The sequence below is a fragment of the Engraulis encrasicolus genome, chromosome 19, assembly GCF_034702125.1.
Source record: "Engraulis encrasicolus isolate BLACKSEA-1 chromosome 19, IST_EnEncr_1.0, whole genome shotgun sequence".
Classification (NCBI taxonomy): Eukaryota; Metazoa; Chordata; class Actinopteri; order Clupeiformes; family Engraulidae; genus Engraulis; species Engraulis encrasicolus.
The window spans coordinates 32,852,050-32,874,789 of NC_085875.1; the positions used below are offsets into that span (position 1 = coordinate 32,852,050).

A 22,740-nucleotide genomic window follows, 5' to 3' on the forward strand; every position below is an offset into this window, starting at 1 on the left:
GTGGCAAGTGTGTCATGGTGAATATGATGACTCTTGTTGTACACAAAATGTGCAACTGTGGTGGAGGTAGTCATTCAGTTGGTCATCCTGCACAAAAAGCAATTCAGTGTTAATTCAACATTGAATTGAACACTCACAGTGTTGGTTCTACACACCCTGAGTGTTAATTCGACACTGTAATAATGTATTGTGTAGGAGAAGCTTGAAGCTGGAGACGTGGTGGCCCAGCATCTCGTCTCTCGTCTGGCTGCGAGCCCTAAGCCACAGACACAGGAAACAGGCACACAGGCCAACAGGCTCCACACTACACTACAGTGCACCCCACCCCACCCATCACACACACACACACACACACACACACACACACACACACACACACACACACACACACACACACACACACACACACACACACACACACACACCACTACCCCACATGAAGCAGGCACACAGGCCAACAGGCTCCACACTACACTACAGTGCACCCCACCCATCACACACACACACACACACACACACACACACACACACACACACACACACACACACACACACACACACACACACACACACACACACACACACACACTACTACCCTACACACACACACACTACCCCCCCCACACACACAACTACCCTCCCTACACACACACACACACACACACACACACACACACACACACACCACTCCCCCTCACACACACACACACACACACACCACTACCCCCCCCACACACACACACACACCAGTAGCCCCTCCACACACACACACTCACCACTACCCCACATGAACCCACAAGGCTGTGTCCTCAGATAACCTCAAGCCTTCTCCCTGTCATCATCTCCCTCCTCCTCCCTCCTCCCCTGTCTTCTGTTTCTCTCTCTCTCTCTCTCTCTCTCTCTCTCTCTCTCTCTCTCTCTCTCTCTCTCTCTCTCTCTCTCTCTCTCTCTCTCTCTCTCCGTCTCTCTCTCTCTCTCTCTCTCTCTCTTTCTCTTTGATATTATTACTGTATGTTAATTTATTGACATTAGTCCAACAAAGGACTTTTTTCACCCTCCTGCTGTCGATTTCGCTCTCAGCACACAGCTCTCTTCCCCTCTCTCTTTTCGCATGTTGCCAAAATACTGATTGTACTGATTATACATCTCTTGTTGTCGCAGTCTGCTCTACCCTCCTCTCCTCTCTCAGCACATGTTTCCCAAACACTATATTTTACTTCTCTCTGTCTCTGCCTCTCTGTAAAGCGTGAAGCGACTGACTGTGGGGTTGGTTGTCTTGATCTTCTCCAAGGCAATAATAATAATAGATAAATTTTATATAACGCTCTTCTTGGTACTCAAAGCCGCTTAAGCATCACACTGGTTGGTTGCCATTTTTAAAAACCTATCGACTCCACCACCAACAGGCTTAGCAAACACACACACACGTGTGTGTGCACATACACACACCACACACACACACACACACACACACACACTACACACGTACTGTATACTGTATACTGTACGCTACACATAAGCAAAGTCTCAGCTCTCTGTGCCCCGGCAACGGTTTGATAAGATAAGGCAGCGAATGGTTGACAAGCTGTCGGCACAGGACTCATCCGCCAGGAGAGCTGTGGGGGTGAGCGGGTTTGCAAAGACAATCTGTCTTGTTTGGGGCCTTGGAGGAGTGAGGGAGATGATGAGGATCTATCAATCAATCAATCAAAAATATTAAATAAACATTATCATATAAATGTCTTTCAATGTGCTTAAAGCTACACTGTGCAGGAAATGGTCAAAAAAGGTACTGCAACTATGCTGCTCATTGAAACTGGACAGCATATTGCCAAATTTGATCTTTACATGAAAGTTTACTAAGTAATAAACACATATTTTGTAGTATGGTCCAAGTATTCATTTTTGCAAAATCTCACACAGTGTCCCTTTAAGAACAGAGAAAAGATAAGAAAAAAACTATATTGTGTTATAGGTAGTGTGTAATGAAGTAGCTATCACCAAAGGCAGATGAGAATAAGCTGTTTTTAATTTCCTTTTGAAACAAGATACTGTTGGGGCAGTTCTAATTTGGACAGGAACGACTGGAGAATGAGATAAACAACAACAAAATAGGCCAGAACGAGAGGAACTGGTTAGGCTTTAACCATCCAGCCAAACCAGCAGCTCTGGTGGAGATGGTGGGATGGTTGAGAGGTGTGGGATGGAGGGATCGAGAGGGAGAGGGAGGGAGGGAGAGAGAACCATCTGCTCACTGTTTCCTTTGCCTGAGTCATCCAGCCTCCCTTGTTTACTTCTCTGACTCGCATTCTTTCTCCCTCCTCCTGTCCTCTGACTCTGTGTGGGGGTGTTTGTGTGGACTAGGAGCTGAAATGGTTAGGACTGCAAACTTGCAGAAAGACCCAGACCCTGCCCCTACCTGCCCTGTATATCACTATGGGTGCATTCCCTCCCTTCCTCCATTTGTGCTTGTGGCCTGCTGTCAGTCGTTTTATTCTTCTTTCACCATCCAGTTTACAAATGAGAAAATGACTTTACGACTGCGCTTTTGCGAGATATTGAAATACAATGCTGTTGTCAGTGATGTCATCACGATGTATTAATTCCTGGTACGAGGCCACAAGCACAAGTGGAGGATGCAAGTCCGCATATTGGAATGCACAATTAACTTCCTCATTCACTACTCTTGGGCTCTGGGTTACAGTGCTTCCCATTCTGGTGGAGGTGTGTGTGTGTGTGGGGAGAGGCTGGGAGGCTTAGGACTGCAAACCTGGCAGAAGACCCTGCCCCAAAGGCCAACCCCATAGTACTACTCTCTCCACAACTCCTCCTGAATTCTGGGTTAAGAAGCTTGGCATTCTGGCAAGGGTGTGTGTGTAGAGGGGAGAAGCTCAAATGGGTAGGACTATATACCTGGTAAAAGACCCTGCCCCAAAGACCCACCCCATTGTGCTAACTAAACCCTTTCTCCACAACTTCCTCGTCAGTTACGGAGCTTGGCATTCCTGGTGTGTGTGTGTGGACTGGGGGGGAGGGCAACTGTGTTGAAAGGGACTGTGCCCCCCCCAAAAAAAAAAAACAATCCCACTATGACACTTGGCATTCCAGTGGGTGTGTAGCCTGATTGTCATCGACTTTCAAAAGTCTTCGAGACTTGGTCTGACCAAGAGCATAACACTTGAATTAACGTTTCCCAAAACGGCATGGTGGACTGTTTGCTACTGGTTGACTGGTGTGGTGGAAAGGTAGATGAGGTTCCCGATTTTTTGGGAGATCAGAAACAATATTTACATTGCTCTTGCCCTGACTAGAAGCAACGCCAAAGATGTTGCGCCACTAGGAGGCCGTGGCCTGGCTAGTGGGTGTGTGGGTTTGGAGAAGCTCAAATTGTTAGGACTGCAAACCTGGCCAAAGACCCTACTGCCCCAGAGACCCACCCCATAGTACGTACAGTAGTTACTTTCCACAACTCCTCTAGGGCTCTGGGTCATGGAGTTTCACTTGGCATGTCGGCAAGGGGGTGTGTGTGTTCTCAAATTGCTAGGGCTGCAAACCTGGTAAGCGACCCTGCCCCAAAGACCCACCCAGGGACGGGGCTGGACTGGGGGAGAAATGGGGCCCGGGCACTTTAGGCTTAAAGGGGCCCCTCAGAATTAACGGCGCAGAACTGACTCACCGATGGGCCCCGCACCCTCATGGGCCCATATTTTCAGAAATGTAAAAACGATATAATTTTTAACATTTCTGAAAATAGGGGCCAGCGAGGGTGCGGGGCCCACCGGGAAAAGCTCGCTATGCCAGATGGCCAGTCCAGCCCCAAAGACCCACCCCGTAGTACGAAACGTACCCACTCTCCACAACTCCTCCTGAGCTCTGAGTTATGGAGCTTGGCATTCGGACAGGGCGGGGGTGCCACCAGTCACTGAGAGAGAGTCGGTCTTCGCAGAGCAGACCCCCACCCCCACCCCCCAGAGGAGGCCTTACCTCACCTCCTTACTCCCCCGGGGCCTTTCCCTGACCCACCTCCACTGGGTTACACACACACACACACACACACACACACACACACACACACACACACACACACACACACACACACACACACACAGAGAGAGAGAGAGAGAGAGCACGTACACAAGTGCATTGGCCTAGATTCCATGCCAACAGGCAGGGTAGGTCCCACGAAAATTTAAGGTCAATGTCAAGTTTATGTCACACACACACAGCTTGTCGTTTCAGTTGACTTTTTTTAACCTTCCTAACCGTAACTGGTTTTGGATTTGACCTCCAGCCTTATCACTGTTGACAAAACGGCTTTGAAAAGATATTAAAGCAGCTCTTGTGGAAAGAGAGTCTTGTGTTTTGTAACAACAGGTGCTGTGTGTGTGTGTGTGTGTGTGTGTGTGTGTGTGTGTGTGTGTGTGTGTGTGTGTGTGTGTGTGTGTGTGTGTGTGTGTGTGTGTGTGTGTGTGTGTGTGTGTGTGTGTGTGGTGTGGTAGAGTCGAGAGTTATGTGGGAAACTCCAAGGTGTTGCACTGAATCATGTTGCTTTGTTCTCCCGGCGGGCGGCCAGTTATACATCTCGACACAACACAAAGTAGGTCAATACGGAGCTGAACTCGAAGGAGAGGTGTGTGTGTGTCTGAGTGTACACACAACACCGCACTTGTGTTTGTTTGGTGGTTACCTGTAATTAAACAGCACTTGATAAACCAGACACACGCCATGCCATATCCTGGAGCATATTCCACAGAGCAGGGGTGCATTTCTGGAGAACGTAGTTGCTAGCAGTTAGCAACTTTGGTAGTTGCCAATGGGAAATTGCATTGCAACCAACAAAGTAGCAACTACGCTTTCCAGAAATGCACCCCAGGGTTGGTCTCTTCAGGTGCCATTGACAGCTCTTGCCATACCCAGGACAAAGTCATCTGAAAGGGCCCCCTCCACTCAATACATATAATATAATGGGGAGCCGATTCTGGGCCCACTCATTCTCTGGGCCCGTGACAACTGACCCCTTTTTTCTCCTGCGTCTCTTACCTGGGTGTGTTAATTCTGGGTAAGTGGTGATAATTAGTCATAGCAGAAGCCTGGGGCTTTGTTTTGCTCGAAGGATAGACGTGGGGCCTATACTACAAAAGCTGGTTCAGGATAAGTTAAGGTTAAGTTTATAGGTAAATCATCTAATACAGGAGCTTTTCTTAAGAAAATGAGGACTCCAGGCTCTTCTATTAGATGATTTACCTCTTAAATTAATCGTAGCCCCTTAATGCGCGCCGTACCTCCTGAGGCACGCTGTAATAGACATTGAAAGTTAACTACTATAGTACTACACTACTATCACAGTGCACGGGGCCTTTAGTAATACATTATGACTTGGTCATTGCCATGCTGGTAACAGCTAATTTATAAAGCCGTGTCTTAAGGGGTTACCTTACCCTGGACCAGCTTTGTAGCATAGGCCCCTGCAAGTGTCTTCTGTTAGAGACAACTCTAATTTCACTGCATTTTTTACTTTGTAAATTCTATGCATATGACAATTAAAAGCCCTTGTGTCCTTGTATTAAAATATTTATCACTCGGTTGGGTTAACTTTAACAGTTTAGACACTTCCTTTTTTGGAAAATGGTGCTGGCAGGACGACAACTGACCTATTTGCATTCAAGAATAAACAAACAACAAACAAGGGATGTTTGGAGTTTCTGTGGATGAGATTGTGTGTCTGTGAAAAAGTTTCGAAGGTCTCTTGCCATCTCATCCATTTCCAGTGGGCTAACTACTCTTTGGCGGTTGGTTAAACTGTTGTAACGGCTTTGTTGTGTGGGGTTTATGGCATCCAAAACAGGACCAGGCAGGAACTCGACAACACCAGGGCCGAAGCATTTGCACCTGGACTCAAAATACTGCACGGACATGGCCTCACTGAATAATAAGGAAACCAGGACGTTTGTGGGAAAGCGTTTTGTTTGTTCCTTTTCCCCTGACTGAATTTATTCCTGTGTGTGTGTTTGTGTGTGTGTGTGTGTGTGTGTGTGTGTGTGTGGAGGGGGGGGGGTTGTTTGTGAGTACGACTGTGTGTGTGTGTGTGTGTATGTGTGTGTGTGTGTGTGGGTGGGTGGGGGGGTGGTGGTGTTGTTTGTGAGTACGACTGTGTGTGTGTGTGTGTGTGTGTGTGTGTGTGTGTGTGTGTGTGTGTGTGTGTGTGTGTGTGTGTGTGTGTGTGTGTGTGTGTGTGTGTGTCCGTGCGCCTGCATGTGTTATTTTCTTCTCAGAAGTGAGTGCTTACTGGAGTCCATTGTGGTGTGTGGTGTGCGTAAGCTCTGCTCGCTCGCTGACATGGCAGTGGCACGTACGTCCCTGGCCTGGCCGGTTTGCAGTGAGGGCGGGAAAACACCTCCGGTTGCCGGCCGTTGTTGCTCTCGCCGGCTGCAATGCCTCTGACTCATGACTCATGCAGCTCTCTGGCAAGTGGCAACGTTACCGTCACAGTCACACCCCTTTTTACCCTGCACACTCTCATCAGACAGAGCAGACAAAGAAAGTTACACTCTCGTCAGACAGAGCAGACAAAGAAAGTTACAGTAGTCCGTTGGTTGGTTGGCGCTAGGCGGTCTGTCAAAGCCTCAACTTCGTTCGCACTGACGTGTGATATAATAATGGACTCTGTCTTGCTGCTGTTTTCAGTAGTGAACAGAACAATGAGCTCAGATTTTAGTAGAGTAGAGTAACTTTATTGATCCCCAGGGGGAAATTCAGGTATCCAGTAGCTTACATAAATACACAAATACACAAAAGCCCACATGGACATTTCAAGACAAAAATAAACACAGGAAAGTCATCAGGGTGGGGAAAATAAAATAAAATAATAGAGATAAATGTAGAAAAGGTGATTGTGCAAAAAGACATTCTGTGAGTTGGGATAGACCAAAGCAGAAAAAACACACTCTGTCAGTTAAGGTAGACAACAAGTGTTGATGGATACATCTATGATATAGTATAGTATGTAGAAGTAGGCAGTGTACAGAGTATGATAGGGGTTGAACATTCTTACAATGTCACAGTAAAGTACAGGTAAGTGTTTTAGGCAAGCACACACACACACACACACACACACACACACACACACACACACACACACACACACACACACACACACACACACACACACACACACACACACACACACACACACACACACACACACACAGGTTCCCCAGTAACTGGGCCAGCTCCGACAGATCACAGTCTTTGCTTGTGGTAAGCAGGAAAAACAAGTATGTCCAGTGGTCAAGGGTCAAAAGTTCCTTAGTGCAGTTATTGGACAACACACACACACACACACACACACACACACACACACACACACACACACACACACACACACACACACACACACACACACACACACACACACACACACACACCAAGAGGTTTCCCGGGCTGGGCCAGCTCTGGCATCTCAGGCAGTCCAGTCCCCTATGATGATGTTCTTCTTAGTGTCCTTCTGTATGTTGTTAAACAGCTGAATTGCCCATGGGACAAAGGACTTCCTTAGTCTGTCAGTCCTGCAGGTGAAAGCACGGAGTCTGTGGCTGAACAGACTCAGTTGGTTAGTGAAGGTGGCGTTAAGGGGGTGATGCTGATTGTCCATAATAGAGTCTAGTCTGCTCAGTGTTCTGCTCTCGGTTATTGAGGTGAGTGTCTCCAGTTCCATGCCCACCACTGATCCCGCCTTCCTCACCAGTCTGTCAAGGCGTCCAGCATCTCTCTTCCTGATGCTTCCTCCCCAGCACGTCGCAGCAAAGAAGAGCACGCTGGCCACTTGTAAAGTAAAAGAAAATACTGAAATAAACGGACCATGAAGCTAGACGGTGTCACGCAGTAAATCTCTAGAGGGACAAAATTGGTCTCTTTCTGTCTCTCTCTCTCTCAACCCCACTTTTGGATAGTGAATGTTTGTTTAAGTGTAGTGTAGTGTGTGTGTGTGTGTGTGTGTGTGTGTGTGTGTGTGTGTGTGTGTGTGTGTGTGTGTGTGTGTGTGTGTGTGTGTGTGTGTGTGTGTGTGTGTGTGTGCGTGCGTGCGTGCGTGCGTGCGTGCGTGTGTGCGCGTGTGTGTGTGACTATTTGTGCACTGAGTAGCCTACGGCACTATATGCGTTTGTGGCTTAAAGAGGGGGTGGGTCTTCTCTTCACTACAGCATCAGTAGACAGCCAGCCAGCCAGCTCTTTACTACCAAAGGGCAGATGTAAGTATGGGCAGGGGGTGTTGGCGAGTTATATTTGAACTGGGATATATTTGTTAGTCTGAGAGTGAGGCCGGTATGCTGAGAGTGTCACCCCTAGGGCCTAATTGGCCCCTGGCCTGCTCCACATTCATATGGACCCTCCTGCCAGATGCAGCTGGCCTATATATGATTGCCATACGATCATACTTATACAACACATGGGTGCCGCTAGGGGGGGAAAGGTGTTACGGAGTCTAAGGGCCCAAGCACTGACAGGGACCATAAAATGTGCATTTTTCATGAGGCCCAACATTTCTGGTGGCGCCCTACAACAGGATGTTGTCTGAAGAAGGGTCAATCAGTACAGTATAAAATATGTGGTTGCACTTTCTTCAACCCCATTTGCACAGAGCCTCTGTTATCACCCTATTGTCACTAAAATTGTAGTCACTAAGTCTAAATCTGTTACTTATGGCTCTTGGTAATGCCATAGCAATGTTGTTACAATGTACAGTAGTTGAGTCTTTTCAGCAAAGACTGAATGAGCCTACAAGGGGGGCCATCTGCACTAAGAGGCTACAGTGCCTGTTACATGAATTAAGGTTTGAGAAAGTATACTATATGTAACAGACAGCATTTTGGTTATTCTCAGGGTTAGGTATCAGTGTAACTAACTGATCAGTGTTAGGTAACAGTGTAAGTAAATGATGATACGTAAGGATAAACTTAAAATGAACTTAAACAGACCTTCTCAATTCTTTTTAAAGAGAGAGGCAAAAGTCAGGATTCAATGATGTTTCTTAGAAATCGAAACTGACAGGTAGAACGTGCCAATACATCTGAAAGTAATTCCACGAAGAGCCTTGTCCTTCATTGTTTTTATTATGTCAGGAGTTTATTGTCCTAATGTCAATGATATCAGAATGACCTTAATGAGAAAGGACCTTTATACATACCTCATCGATGGTAATCTTACTATAATACACGTGACTTCTGTGGCTTACATGACTAACTGTAGTCACAGGATGTGAGGTCTGAGAAAAACCTCTGATAAAATACAAACGACTGGAAAACGCTTGTGGGACTTACTTGTAAAAGGAAATGTGGGGAGTTTACTAACTCACTCACAGTCTTGGTTGTTTAGTCATATTCATATTTGTAGTACACAATCAACTGCGATTAACTCTTAATGTACTGGCTGCTGTCATTGTCTACGTTTACATGAGACATTTAATTCAGAATTAACTCAATTTAATTCCGAATAAAGCTATAATTCCACTTTGAAAACATCATGTAAACACTTCTTAATTCAGAATTAAATGAAAGATGAAAGTAAACTCAACAGAAATATTTAATTCTGTTAAATTCCGTCATGTAAAGGTAGGGATTGTGGATTTCACGCTCTTATCTTTGCAGCTTCCAAGATGGCTGTTGCACTACCAAATACAGTAAACAGCTGCAGGCTGCCATTTGTTCCCAACAAATGCCAATCTGTATCAATCCACTTTTGACTTTATCTCTTTGAACTGCCATTGTTATCAACTGACACAGGTATTCTTCCACCTAACAGTAATTTGCATGTAAAGCATCAGTTCTGGTTTTGCATATTGTCTGGACAAGGGAAGTTAGATCTGATTTAACTCTCCCTTGTCTATCACCTAAGTCTCTATAACCTCACCTGAAATGGTGTCAGTATTTTTTTTACTTTCAAATCTCTTCAAGACTTGGTCTGACCAAGAGGATAACAATTAACGTTTCCCAAACAGCATTGTTGACCCGCCTCCCCTGGTTTGCTATGGTTGATTGTTTCCTGATAAAGTGGGTTAAGTTCCCGATTTTTCGGGAGATCAGAAACCATATTTACTTGGCCTGACTAGAAGCAACGCCAAAGGTGTTGTGTCACAAGGAGGGCATGGCCTGGCTTCAGTAGAGCAGCATATCAGCTCATTACATCCCCAAGAAGTCAGAAAGGTTGATGGGTCATTAAAGTTTGTAGTGGCAGAAGTCAGCAACCACTGTTAATGCCACTTGTATGGCGTAATTCCACGAAGAGCCTTGTCCTTCATTGTTTTTATTGCCATTATGTCAGGAGTTTATTGTCCTAATGTCAATGGTATCAGAATGACCTTAATCAGAAAGGACCTCTATACAGCATCAGTCACTATCATTATTTTATGATTATTTTGCTATATTATATAAAAACATAGCCAGGCCACACCCTCCTAGTGACGCAACACCTTCGCCGTTGCTTCTAGCCAGACCAAGAGCAGTGTGAATATTATTTCTGATCTCCAGAAAAATCGGGAACTCCACCCACTTTGTTGGAGACCAGTCAGTAGCAAACCTAGGGAAGTGGGTAAACCATGCCATTTGGGAAACATTAATTATTATGCTCTTGGTCAGACCAAGTCTCTTAAGAGATTTGAAAGTTGATGATTATCAGGCATACTAACACTATTTCAGGTGAGGTTTTAGAGACTTAGGTGATAGACAAGGGAGAGTTAATAAAAGAGAGGCTAATAAAAACAGTAATTCCAAGTGAAACATAGGCCTATTGTACAATTAATGAATGTACCAATTTACTGTATCACAATAGTGATATTAGCTGTGGTTGCACCATCCTGACGTCAGCTTCTACCAATGCCAATGACCCTGAATACAAACCTGAGGACACCAGCATGCCATCATATCACCAATCAGCTGCACCTCTACATGGTCACGCCATCCCTCAATTGCTTCCATCCCTCCTCTCGTAACATAGCCCATATTCGTCCTTAAAAGACCTCACATAGAAATTTAATCATGGCCAAATATGGTATAGTTGTACATAATAAAATTACATTTTTCTCTAGTTCTGAACCACGTGTGCGTATGCAGTGCTGGTCATGTGGACACAACTAGGAAGGGATAGGCATGTTCAACTTCTAGGATAAATGGCAGCTTTGGGTGCGAGTAAACAAACTTATCAACTTAGACACAACAACAACACAGACGCAACAACAACGTTGCAACAGAGCTTTAACACAACAAGACAACAGTATGTCTCACAGACTTTGTGCACTTCTGTTGAGTGTGTCAGTGAAGTAACTACAGGGACAAATACTCACACTGGGGTGACAGACTCGGCACTGAACTTGCTGAACTGTCTGTTGATCCATTGACGTGTCTTGTAGACTTTTTAACATGACAAGGCTATCAATTGAAAACACTAAAATCTGAAGGAAATTGTGAAGCAAGATTTCTGTAGTTAGTTTAATAGTCACATTTTTATGTCAGTTATTTCTTTAATGATGAAGGAAGTGGCTTTACCCCTTTGCTCAGAGCCTATGTTATAACCTTACTGTCACCAAAATTGTAATGACCAAGTCTTAACCTGTTACTTAGTAGGGCTCTCTGCAATGTCTATAGCAATGTTGTAATGATCTAGTTGAGTCTTTTCAGCAATAAGTGAACGGTCCTGCCATCTGCGCAAAGGGCGAAGATACAGAAGAAAAGCATGACAAGCAACAGGTTGTTGTTGAGCAACGCCTACTTTCATGTTTCCAAACAGTGTAGCTTTAGGGACTCGATCGCCCATCCTTGGTGTTGAGCCGTAAAACACCAAGTGAGCAGCCCGTCAAGGTCAGGAGGTCGCGATTAGATGATAGCTGCCTGCAGGTGAAAGTCAAACTCTGTCTCTCTGTCTCTGTCTCTCTCTCTCTGTCTCTCTGTCTCTGTCTCTGTCTCTCTCTCTCTCTCTCTCTCTCTCTCTCTCTCTCTCTCTCTCTCTCTCTCTCTCTCTCTCTCTCTCTCTCGACTCCCTCACCTCTTTAAGTTACGAGACAGGACCTGTCCCTGCTGAACAAACTGTGTTATAAAGTTACATTTCTCACTACTTCTGAACCACATACTTGCATGCAGTGTTGGTCGATCACATGGACACAACAACACAACATTATCTCTCACATGCATACGTAGATGCATACATGTCCAATGTCCTTAATTTCCCCCTGGGATCAATACATGTTTACTCTACTCTATAATGTACCACTGAGGTCTCTAGTCCCATACAGTCAAATACAGTTCCATTTCATCCATTTCACCCATTGTTTTTTAAAAGCGTCAGAAGTAACAGGTTGTTGCGCAACGCCTACTTTTGTGTTTCCAAACACTGCGGCTCATTGGGCGTCCTTGGTGTTGGCCCATAAATCACCAGGTGAACAACTTGTCAAGGTCAGGAGGTCGCGATTGGGTGATAGCTGCTGGAGAAAGTCACAAACTCTCTCTCTCTCTCTCTTTCTTTCTCTCTCTCTCTCCCTGTCCCTCTCTCTCTCTCTCTCTCTTCTCTCTGTCTCTCTCTCTCTCTCTCTCTCCTCCCCTACAGCTCGTGTACGTTCTACGTACGTGCTACTACTACAAGGCAGGAACTATCCCTGCTTAACAAACTGTGTGTAATAAAATAACACTTCTCTCTAGTTTTAAACTACGTTCTTGTATGCAGTGTTGGTCACGATTGGTTTAGATTGCTGCTGGTGAAAGCCACAAACTCTCTCTCTCTCTCTCTCTCCCTCCCTCTCTCTCTCTCTCTCTCTCTCTCTCTCTCTCTCTCTCTCTCGCCTCACTCACCTGTTTGAGTTACGAGGCAGGACCTGTCCCTGCTGTACAAACTGTGTGTAATCTCCGCCACAGGCTCTGCCCTTTCACCCACATGTCAGGTCTTTGTAACGTTTGGAAAAAAGGGGGCTGAATGCTCCACAGCCTCGTGTCAGCTGTTTTTAACGACCAATTCTGCAGCGCGTCTGCAAACACAACAGTTTTGCTTAAACTCACATTATTAGGTTATAAGACACCCAGTGACAGAATATGTGTATTTTTGCAGTAAATCATGCAGCCTAAGGCTCATCAGGGTGATAAGAATAAGAATAAGGGGGTGTAAAAATGTTAGACTTTTGACTTTTTAGAACCCATTCAGGTGGTATGACCATGTAAAGTTATCGAATGGCTATGCATAAAATCATAATAGTAGAACATTCACCTTCAGCTATTATGTGTTGTCATATGAAATCCTTTAAGCACCAGCAATAAGTTGAGGATGAGTCAACTAGTTCGCTCTTTTTTTAGCATGCATGGGAGAGAGGGCCAAAGAAATCTTAGGAGGGTGTATACGCAGGGAAGCCGACAGGAGGGGACAAAGGGGTCAGTTGTCCCGGGCCCAGGGACAGAGGGGAACCAAAACTGGGTCCTATTTACATTATATGTATTGGATGGGGGGCCCTTTCAAGTGGCTTTGTCCCGGGCCCGGAAAAAGCTGTCAGCGGCTCTGTGTATAAGACTGCTATATTGGTGTCTGGCTAGGGAGGGGTGGGGAGGGGGCGACTCCCCCCTCTAGTCCCCATTCCTATGCCCCTTCCTGGAGACCCTACTAGACAGGACAGGGTAGGGTAAGGGGGAGTTGGCCATCTGGCATAGCGGACATTTCCCGTTGGGCCCCGCACCCTTGTGGGCCCCTATTTTCAGAATTTTAACATATATATATATATATATATTTTTTACATTTCTGAAAATAGGGGACCACTGGTGAGTGAGTTCTGCGCCGCTAATTATGAGGGGCCCCTTTAATCCAAAAGTGCCCGGGCCCTGCAAAACTGAAGAAAATTCAAATCGCTCTCCTTTTGAAAAAGTTAAAAAGCCTTTATTGTGATGGCTTTGTCATATTAGACATTTAAAAGACCCCATTTAAAAGTGCCCGAGCCCAATTTCTCTCCCAGCCCTGCAGCCCAGGACAGGGTAGGGTAGGGGGGAGTTGGCTATGCCAGAGAAGAGGAGGGAGGGGGAGGACGGAGCGGAGGCTTGCATAGGAGGAGGACGTGAACAACACAACCTTTCCTCCAGTTCCTTTTTGCCCATCCACGTCCTCCTGGCCCACTTATATCACCAGCCAACATACCCCCTTCTTCTTTCCTGGCCTCCACCATGTACCGTGTAGCATAGCTGGCTCCCTCTGACACTATTGCATTACACAACTGTGCTGTGCAGTGTGCACACCTCATCCTACACAGCAGATATGGTCACGGCAGGCAACGAGTCCTGCAATGGGTCCCTGGCCATGACGGGACAAAATGGTGCTCAACGACTTGTTATACTATATAGCTTAGGTAAGCTAATTGCTGATGTGCACATCATCATCTACCTGTAGGAAACAAAGGAGCTAAGTTCATCAAACTGATATGGAGCAGGGATGGAGACTTGGGCTCGACTTAGTGTCAGCCTACATTAATTTCCTCCATGTGAAACCAGAGCTGACCAAGCACTCCTCAGGGTGTGTCACAGATGTTTTTTCCAAAAGTGTTGCCACTAAAATAATATGGCTCAAATGATACTATTTACATTTCACACCTGTTTTTTTGTTATCAGTGTAAACACCAGCAGACTAATTTGTTCAACTAAACAGTGCTTCTGACATCTGCTAACAAAGTTGCTCTTGTCAGGACAGTTCAATAACTAGTCTGGGGTGACAATTAATGAATAACTATGACAATCAAATTACATTTAATACAGAGAAAATGTTGTGAAAACAATGCATGCTGCCTATAGCCTTCTGACAAATTAATTGTTTTATTTTAAGAAAATGAATCATTAATTGGGTCACTGGGACCAACCGTAAACACACCAATCTTATGATGCCTTTCTTTATCATGGCGATAAGGAATCCAAATCGCCATGTATTCTAATAAACAGGAAAACTGATTTGTCTGACAAAGGCAGAAAGATTCCTTGGGCCGCGTGTGAGTAGCTCTTTCCTGTTGAAGTGGGCCAGACGCACTTTGACGCTATTCACTATTATCCTCGTTCGGGGCTACGACCTTTCGCCTAGTTTTCATGCACCCAGTTCATCGAGTTTACGGTGACACCGTTGACTCCCCCACTACGCCCACCAACAGCCACGCACCCCTATTTCCTCCAATCGTCCCGCTGTCATGCACTGATCACGCGTTGCCTTGCCTGCCATTGGTCAAGGTCTCATACACATTTGTTTTTCATTGGTAGCATGTTGCCACCCGCCAGTGTGTTGTGAATTTTGTTTTCTTTTTTTCTCCTCACTTGTTTCACTCAGCTGAGGCTGGACCTTGCTGGTCGAGGCGAAGTGAATTCCGGCTGCAGTTCTCTCGAAGCGGGCGTTCATTTCAGCCTCTTTGTTTCACTGTGTCACGCTGAAAGAAACATTGTAACACATTTTCTCGATATAACAACGCCTCGCGGAAGTAAAAATCAACAGAATGGAAACGTCATTGCGGGTAAGGATTTATCCAATTGCATTTCTGTTTTTTGTTATTTGCCTCTATATCATGACTTCAAATCTTCGCTTAAATTCTTAAAAATAAACCATTTGTTTAAACACAAAGTTCGTTTTCAGAATTGAAATGACATCAGACAGACAGCCTTCCAATAAAACAATTAATTGCAGTTTATAGAGTTGGGGATTTTTGAAACACTGTCCTGCTTTAGTGGCTGACCAGTAATTTTAGTCATTCATTTTGTGGTACCGGTCTGTAGGATATAGGCTAGGCCTACTGGTGAGGGATAACCTGTATATTGTAAGTTTTTTTTTTTTTAATTGAAATATTTTGGGTAGGGCTTTGAACTTATCTGTAGAGACACTGTAACAATGACCCCCTACCTCATCATTTCCTGTATTTCCAGTTTGCATCAACTGGCATATTTAGAATATGAGTAATTGTATTTATTCCCATCAGCGACGCTTTTACAGTTCCAGGTCATGTATTTTTAGTCATTGTAGGCTGTGTGCCTGGCTTCAGTTCTTTTTCTGACCCCAAGATGCTTTCTCATGGTCTCACATGCCTTGTTTACTCAGCCCCAGAGAAAGCGAGGTGCCAAGGCTTTGTCATCAACTCGGAAGTGTGTAATGCAGTGCAGAGTTTTAGCCACAATCACCGACCAATTAAAACTCGAAAAAAAAATCAGTGAGCAAGAAGATGATGTCAGTTGATACTGACAAAAGAAGTATGAGACATCATCACCTGTATAGGCTAGTTGTGCGTCGTTGCGACTGAGTAGGGGATACCAACAAAGAGATAACACAAAAGCTTATCAGTGAAGTTGCCATCATGCTGAGTAGAGTGAGAGTTCCATTCTTTGTTCCATCCTCCTCAGGGCGATCGAATGGAGCACTGTGTGGCCTTCCAAGGGAGAAAACGGAAGGCCAGCAGCAGCAGCAGCAGTGGTAGTGCTGGGCATTCCCCCTCCCCCTCCACCACCACCACCACTCTGGAATATACCGACCTGGAGGCTGCGGAGGCTCTGGTGTGCATGAGCGGCTGGGGCCACGCGTTGCTCCCCGGTCCAGGTGCTGCCGCTGCTGCTGCCGCTGCTGCCCTGAGGCTGCGGCCCCTCACTCCTGCGTCCGACTCCTGCGACCTGCCTGGGGACCACCCGGACACCGCCAACACCACCACGCTCACCCTCATCCCCACACCGGCCCCCACCACCCCCAAGGACTACATCTCTCTCTCCTCACTGGTAAGGAGCCATCAGCATTCGCAAGAATAGCAATTACATTCATGATTCATTGTCACCACCAGCATTCACAAGAGTTTAGCAATTACGTCGCGTCATACTTAGTTGATGCTGTCACCCTAAACGTCTTACAGTTATTACAGGGTATTGGTTACAGGCCCTGGAACATTTTGGGGTTCAGTGCCTCACTCAAGGGCACTTCACTTCAGACAGCTACTGGTAGACCTAAGGGTGGGATTTGATCCTGCAACTTGGCTCATGTAGGAAGAGTCTCATTCATCTTGAAGAAGCAAAGGATAGCACTCTTATTTGACTTATTTGAAGCTTTTAACAGGTTAAATGGCCACTGAAGTAAACTAAATTTAAACTTATTCATAGTTTGAACTGGATGAATGATACTCTTCAGACACCTGGCTGCCATCAGAATGCAATTGGAGATTATTCTGAGCTGGGAACAATGCATTCACCATATTCTCCTCAGTTCCTGTCAGGTGTGTGTGTGTGCATATGTGTGTGTGTGTGTGTGTGTGTGTGTGTGTGTGTGTGTGCTGCATGGAGGCGGTGTGTGTGTGTGTGTGTGTGTGTGTGTGTGTGTGTGTGTGTGTGTTTGTGTTGCATGGAGGCTGTGTGTATGTGTGTGTTTGTGTGTGTGTGTGTATGTTTGTGTTGCATGGAGGCTGTGTGTGTGTGTGTGTGCCTGTGTGTGTGTGTGTTTGTGTTGCATGGAGGCTGTGTGTGTGTGCCTGTGTGTGTGTGTGTATGTGTTTGTGTTGCATGGAGGCTGTGTGTGTGTGTGTGTGTGTTTGTGTTGCATGGAGGCAGTGGTCTTTCCTTATCTCAGCAGTCCGAATTGTTTGTTGAAAACTCCTAGATGGCTTTATGGCAGTCAGAACAGGTGGCAGTTTACTGATAAAGCGTGTGATAGCGTGAACTTCAGCCTGCTCGCCCTGCTCCAGCTCAGCAGCAATCGATCATACAGTACCTGTGGCAGACAGTAAAGCCACCAGATAGCGAAAGCATTCACGTGGAGACAAGAGATGACCAGTTTTATATGCTCCACGTCTTGTGATTTAGCAGTGCTTTTGTCACTCTTCTGTCAAGCTTATTTACCCTTGTGTGAAAAGTCGTAGTAGTAGGTTTTATTTGTCCCAGTATGTGCGACTATTTTGCAATTAGTATGCATTAAAAACGCACACATACATATCCCCATTTCTGGAAAACTTTTGATACCATATTTTTTCCATACGTTTCCAGTTTCTGTGGATGCTAATTGCTCCTTTTTCCCCCAACTTCTTTTTGTCGTGCAGTGCATGACTCCCCCTCACAGCCCCATTTTCACAGAGACCTCCGTCGCCAACAACGCCCCCCCGTCCACAAACAGCCGCCTCTGCTCTTCCAGCCTCCCTGCCTTCCCACAGACTCCCAGAGCAGCAGGCATGGCCACCACCACCACCACTACCACCACCACCACCATTCCTCAGGCCCCCTTTGCTAGAGTATTCCCCGAAGCAGCAGCACCATCCGGTGGGCTACCCTGCAGAGCCATGGCCACCAGCGTCATCCGGCACACGGCAGACAGCTCCCCTTGTCAACACATTCCTCCAGCAGCCAGTGGTGTTGTTGCCCATTCACAAGAGACGGTAAAGAGTGAGGAGCAGACAGCCTCAGACTGCCACGACCACCACCACCACAACTACCACCACCACCACCACCACACAGCCCCTTCAGCCCCCACTCCAGCAGCCCCCTCGCCCTGTAAGACTGAGCCCCCCTGCACCCCCCCCCCCCCCCTCCACCCCCAGTTACACACTGTCGACATGAGTCTCCTCTTGCCACGGGTCCCACAGTCCCCACCCCCCACCCCCAGTCCACCAATCCTGTGCCAGACATTCCCCGTGAACAGCCAACCGATGGGGGGCATGTTGTCGGCCCTCATCCAGAGCCCCTCGTTGTCCTCGTCCTCCTCCTCGTCCGCCCAGAGGCCTGGCGTCGTGGGGGTGAAGTCCATCCTGCCTCAGCCTCTTCTGGTGGGCACGGCGGTGCCTCAGGGCGCTGTCATATTCGTGGTGCCATCTCAGGCGACGCCGGCTGCCCCACTCCACCACCACCACCAGCAGCACCAGTCCTTGGTGACGATGGGCAACACACACAAGCTGCTCCCTCTGGCTCCAGCGCCCGTCTACATGCCCTCGGGCGGGCAGAGCAGCGCGCCGCAGGTGGACTTCTCCCGCCGCCGCAACTACGTCTGCAACTTCCCCGGCTGCCTCAAGACCTACTTCAAGAGCTCGCACCTCAAGGCACACCTCCGAACGCACACAGGTGAGCATGGTTGCACTGGCTTGATCAGAACATGGCAGTTACTCATATAAGGTCATTGTGAACTTTTGTAAATGTTATTGCATCTAGGTAGAGTCTACCGAATCAGTTTGACTGACTGTAGAATTTATTCTTTTATTAATTCACCTAAAAACACTTATCACTGTCATGTGAAGTTAGAGGTATCTGTGTTGGCTCCAGAGTGTAGGAGCTGTGGCAAATACACTACTTAGTCCAACCATATACTAATTAGCACACATACAGTGTCACGTGACATGTTGGCTAATTAAGCTTGAAACCCATATTAGTTTATCTGATCATCAGAACACCCTGAACCTTTTTATGATTTGACCAATATCAGCAATTAAGTAAGGGTAGGTGTTTGAATTGTAATGAAATCCCTTCTATCGTTTTGCCTTGCTCAACTTTCATAGTCAATACCTCCAGTCATTTTAGAGATACCATGATGAATACATACAGCCATCTCAGCAGTTGTGGCCCAATGGTTAGGAGGGTGTTCTGAAGATCAGATAGTTATCGGTTCGAATCCCACCCTTACCTCTCCCTACACCTACATCCATGGCTGAAGTGCCCTTGAGCAAGGCACCGAACTCTACAATGCTCTTAGTACATAACTGTAATTTGCTGTCACTGTAAATCCATTAATTGACAAAACCCTCAGCTAATAATGTAATGTAATCTCACGGTTGTTTTTTTCTTGACCTCTGACCCATGTAGGTGAGAAGCCCTTCAGCTGCAGCTGGGACGGCTGCGACAAGAAGTTTGCCCGCTCGGACGAGCTGTCGCGCCACCGCCGCACGCACACGGGCGAGAAGAAGTTTGTGTGCCCCGTGTGCGAGCGGCGCTTCATGCGCAGCGACCACCTGACGAAGCACGCGCGCCGCCACATGAGCACCAAGAAGATGCCCTCCTGGCAGGCGGAGGTGCGCCACCTCAACAAGATGGCCGCCGCCGCCAACGCCGCCGCCGCCACCACCATGGCCAACAAGATGGCGCCATCACCCGTTAGCATGCTCATCTCCGCCTCGAACTGAAACTCAGTGATGCACAGACACTAACACACATGCAAACATGTATACACACACACACACACATGGAACTCAGTGATACAGACACCAACATGCACGCAAACATACATACACACACCAACACTCATGGAACTAAGTGATGCACAGACACACATAAACACACAAACATATACAATACACTAACACACTCATGGAACTCAGTGATGTGTATAGACACCAACACTTACATAAACATATATACACACACACACACACACACACACTCTCATGGAACTCAGTGATGTGCACCCCTAACAAACATACACAACACTCATGGATAAATGCTGACCTCTTTGGGGTACACTATGAAAAGGGTTAAGTGATTTAAAAAACTGTCTGGTTAAACCCAGAGGTAGTTGCAGACCTCGCAGAGGCTGTTGACATTTGTCTAGGTAAGGGAATTAACCTGGTGTGATATACTCAGGTAGCAAGTGCAATAGCGCTACTTCTGGGTTAACTAGACGAGTTTGTCACTTCACTTCATTTTTGTACTACGCCCCCTCTTGGCTGAGAGAAGAAAAACAATTGATTTTTTTTTTTCGTTATGTTTTTGTAAAACAAAACATATCAGCACACAGAAGCACAAGGCTGGCAGGCCCCGCTGCAGACGGACACACCCAAACAAACAGGCAATGCACTGGACTCCCCTCTGTTTGTTGTGATTTATCTGACTCTCTCAATGTCTTGTTTTTTGCTCACATGTAACTAATTCAGTGAGTGTTTTTGTTGTTGTTATTGTTGTTTACTTGCATACGCTGTGTACAGTGTATTTAATATCCCTTTGCCAAAGTTTTTTTGTTTGTTTAATGTCTGTGTCTTTTACACTATGTGTCTGCCTTTTTTGTACATACGTATGTGTTTGTATCCATCTCTGAATGTATGGATATCCTGTAATGCATTAATTTTTACGAAATACAGGAATTTAGTCGTTGTTACATACAGTACATCATGGAAAAAAATCCCTTAAGTGGGCAGTAATCAACACTGTGATTCATTACTGTTTGTGTTTTATTTAAATGCTCATTTTTTTAGTAAACAATTATGTTGCATATCAATGAATTGTCTTGGCCTTTTACTTTGAGTTGTGTTGAAATGAGAAGAGATCCACATGAATTTCAGTGAATGGTTTAACATTTAGTAACCTCAGTGATGCAAGATGTGGCTGTGTGCGTCAAAGGGGTGACAAACAACCAACTCACTGCTGACAACTGACAATGTGCCAATAAGTTATTTAGAATTAAGACTGAAGTAAGACAGATGAACTTACTGACTTTGTGAAACGGCAGTTTACTTATAACATAACCTCTTTACACATTTATAACAGAGTTATAACCACTGCATGAATCACTTGGGTTGCCATATGACTTTGGCAAATTAAGGCAAGCTTACAAACTTCAAGCTGAACAGTCAGGGGGATGACTGGAGTCAAACAGTTCCTCCAAGATGGAACAGCTGGCATACCACTTCCTGCCAACATGATACTGTCACATTTATGATTTAGCCTACAAAAGAACATGTTGAATCATGCAAGGGAACTTTCTGATGAAGACACGCACATCCACAGTCAGATCCAATCCTTTACGCCTACACATCTTAACGGTTTGATATAAAATATGCTATAGATAGACTGAAACTACACATGTACAGCTACTATCTCTATTCCTGTGATATGGGAGTATGCCCTTGTCCAGGGGTGGAGAACCTATGTCCTATGGCCGTTTGTGGCCCTTGGCCATTTTATCGGGCCCCCAATATGATTTCATTGTTATGCATCTTCACATGAAATATGACATATTTTGTAAAGGAATCCTGAAAATTACATTTACATTACAATTAAGTCAGGGTACCTAGAGAAGGTGGGCTCTGTTTTTAAGGTGAGTGCATCCAATATAGGCCTAAAGTGCAGGGGGGAATCCTGGCTTGTGTTCCTAGTACGGCCCTTGGAGGACTTTTAGGGCCCTTGGAGGAATTTGAAGTGGTCTCTCGAATGAAAAAGGTCCCCCACCCCTGCCTTAGTCAGACTAAAAGTTGTGACAGCGTGCACATGTTCTGTAGGCTATATATAGGCAACAGTAACACCATACTACCATGCAAAAGTGTATGTTCACGGGCACCTAAGCTGTGACAGTACCGCGTAACGCTATTTAAATTAGGCCGACCTATCCAAACAAAAAAATTGTGAGCGCTAGGCGCGTGACCAATAAAAAGTCAACTCGAGGCCCACCCCTTGCCATACTGACCGACTTCTCAGACACACTGGTTATAGGTAAAAAAAAAAGTTTATGTGGCTCTTTTCTCTAATCTAACAGCGACACCCTGTGGCCCCAGACTTGCAGTCGCTGACTGTTGACTGTTGGAGCCACATTTTTGGACGGGGAAGATTGGAAATTTATCCAGGTTATCCATCAGTAAAATATTGGTACCGTAAGCGTTAGGACTTTCAGGATCAGGGAAAACAAAATCATTTAAAGTGTAGGCCATATATGCTTTATTTAGATGTAGCTAAATTCAAAAAATGTTTTGTTCTAACTGGGCCTAAACTTTGCGCATCCCCACGTCATGTCCCACCTCAACTGGGGGGTTGGCTACATAATAAT

The 22,740-nt window shown here is 45.9% G+C and overlaps 1 protein-coding gene across 1 annotated transcript; it reads left to right on the forward strand.

Annotated features, from left to right (window-relative positions):
- Positions 1–15,168: 15,168 nt before the first annotated feature.
- Positions 15,169–21,198, forward strand: LOC134435267 (Krueppel-like factor 11). Its single transcript, XM_063184147.1, has 4 exons — positions 15,169–15,499; positions 16,377–16,742; positions 18,047–19,058; positions 19,794–21,198. Exons 1-4 carry the CDS (start codon positions 15,482–15,484, stop codon positions 20,108–20,110), a joined length of 1,713 nt encoding a protein of 570 aa, XP_063040217.1. The 5' UTR covers positions 15,169–15,481; the 3' UTR covers positions 20,111–21,198.
- The last annotated feature ends 1,542 nt before the right edge of the window (positions 21,199–22,740 follow it).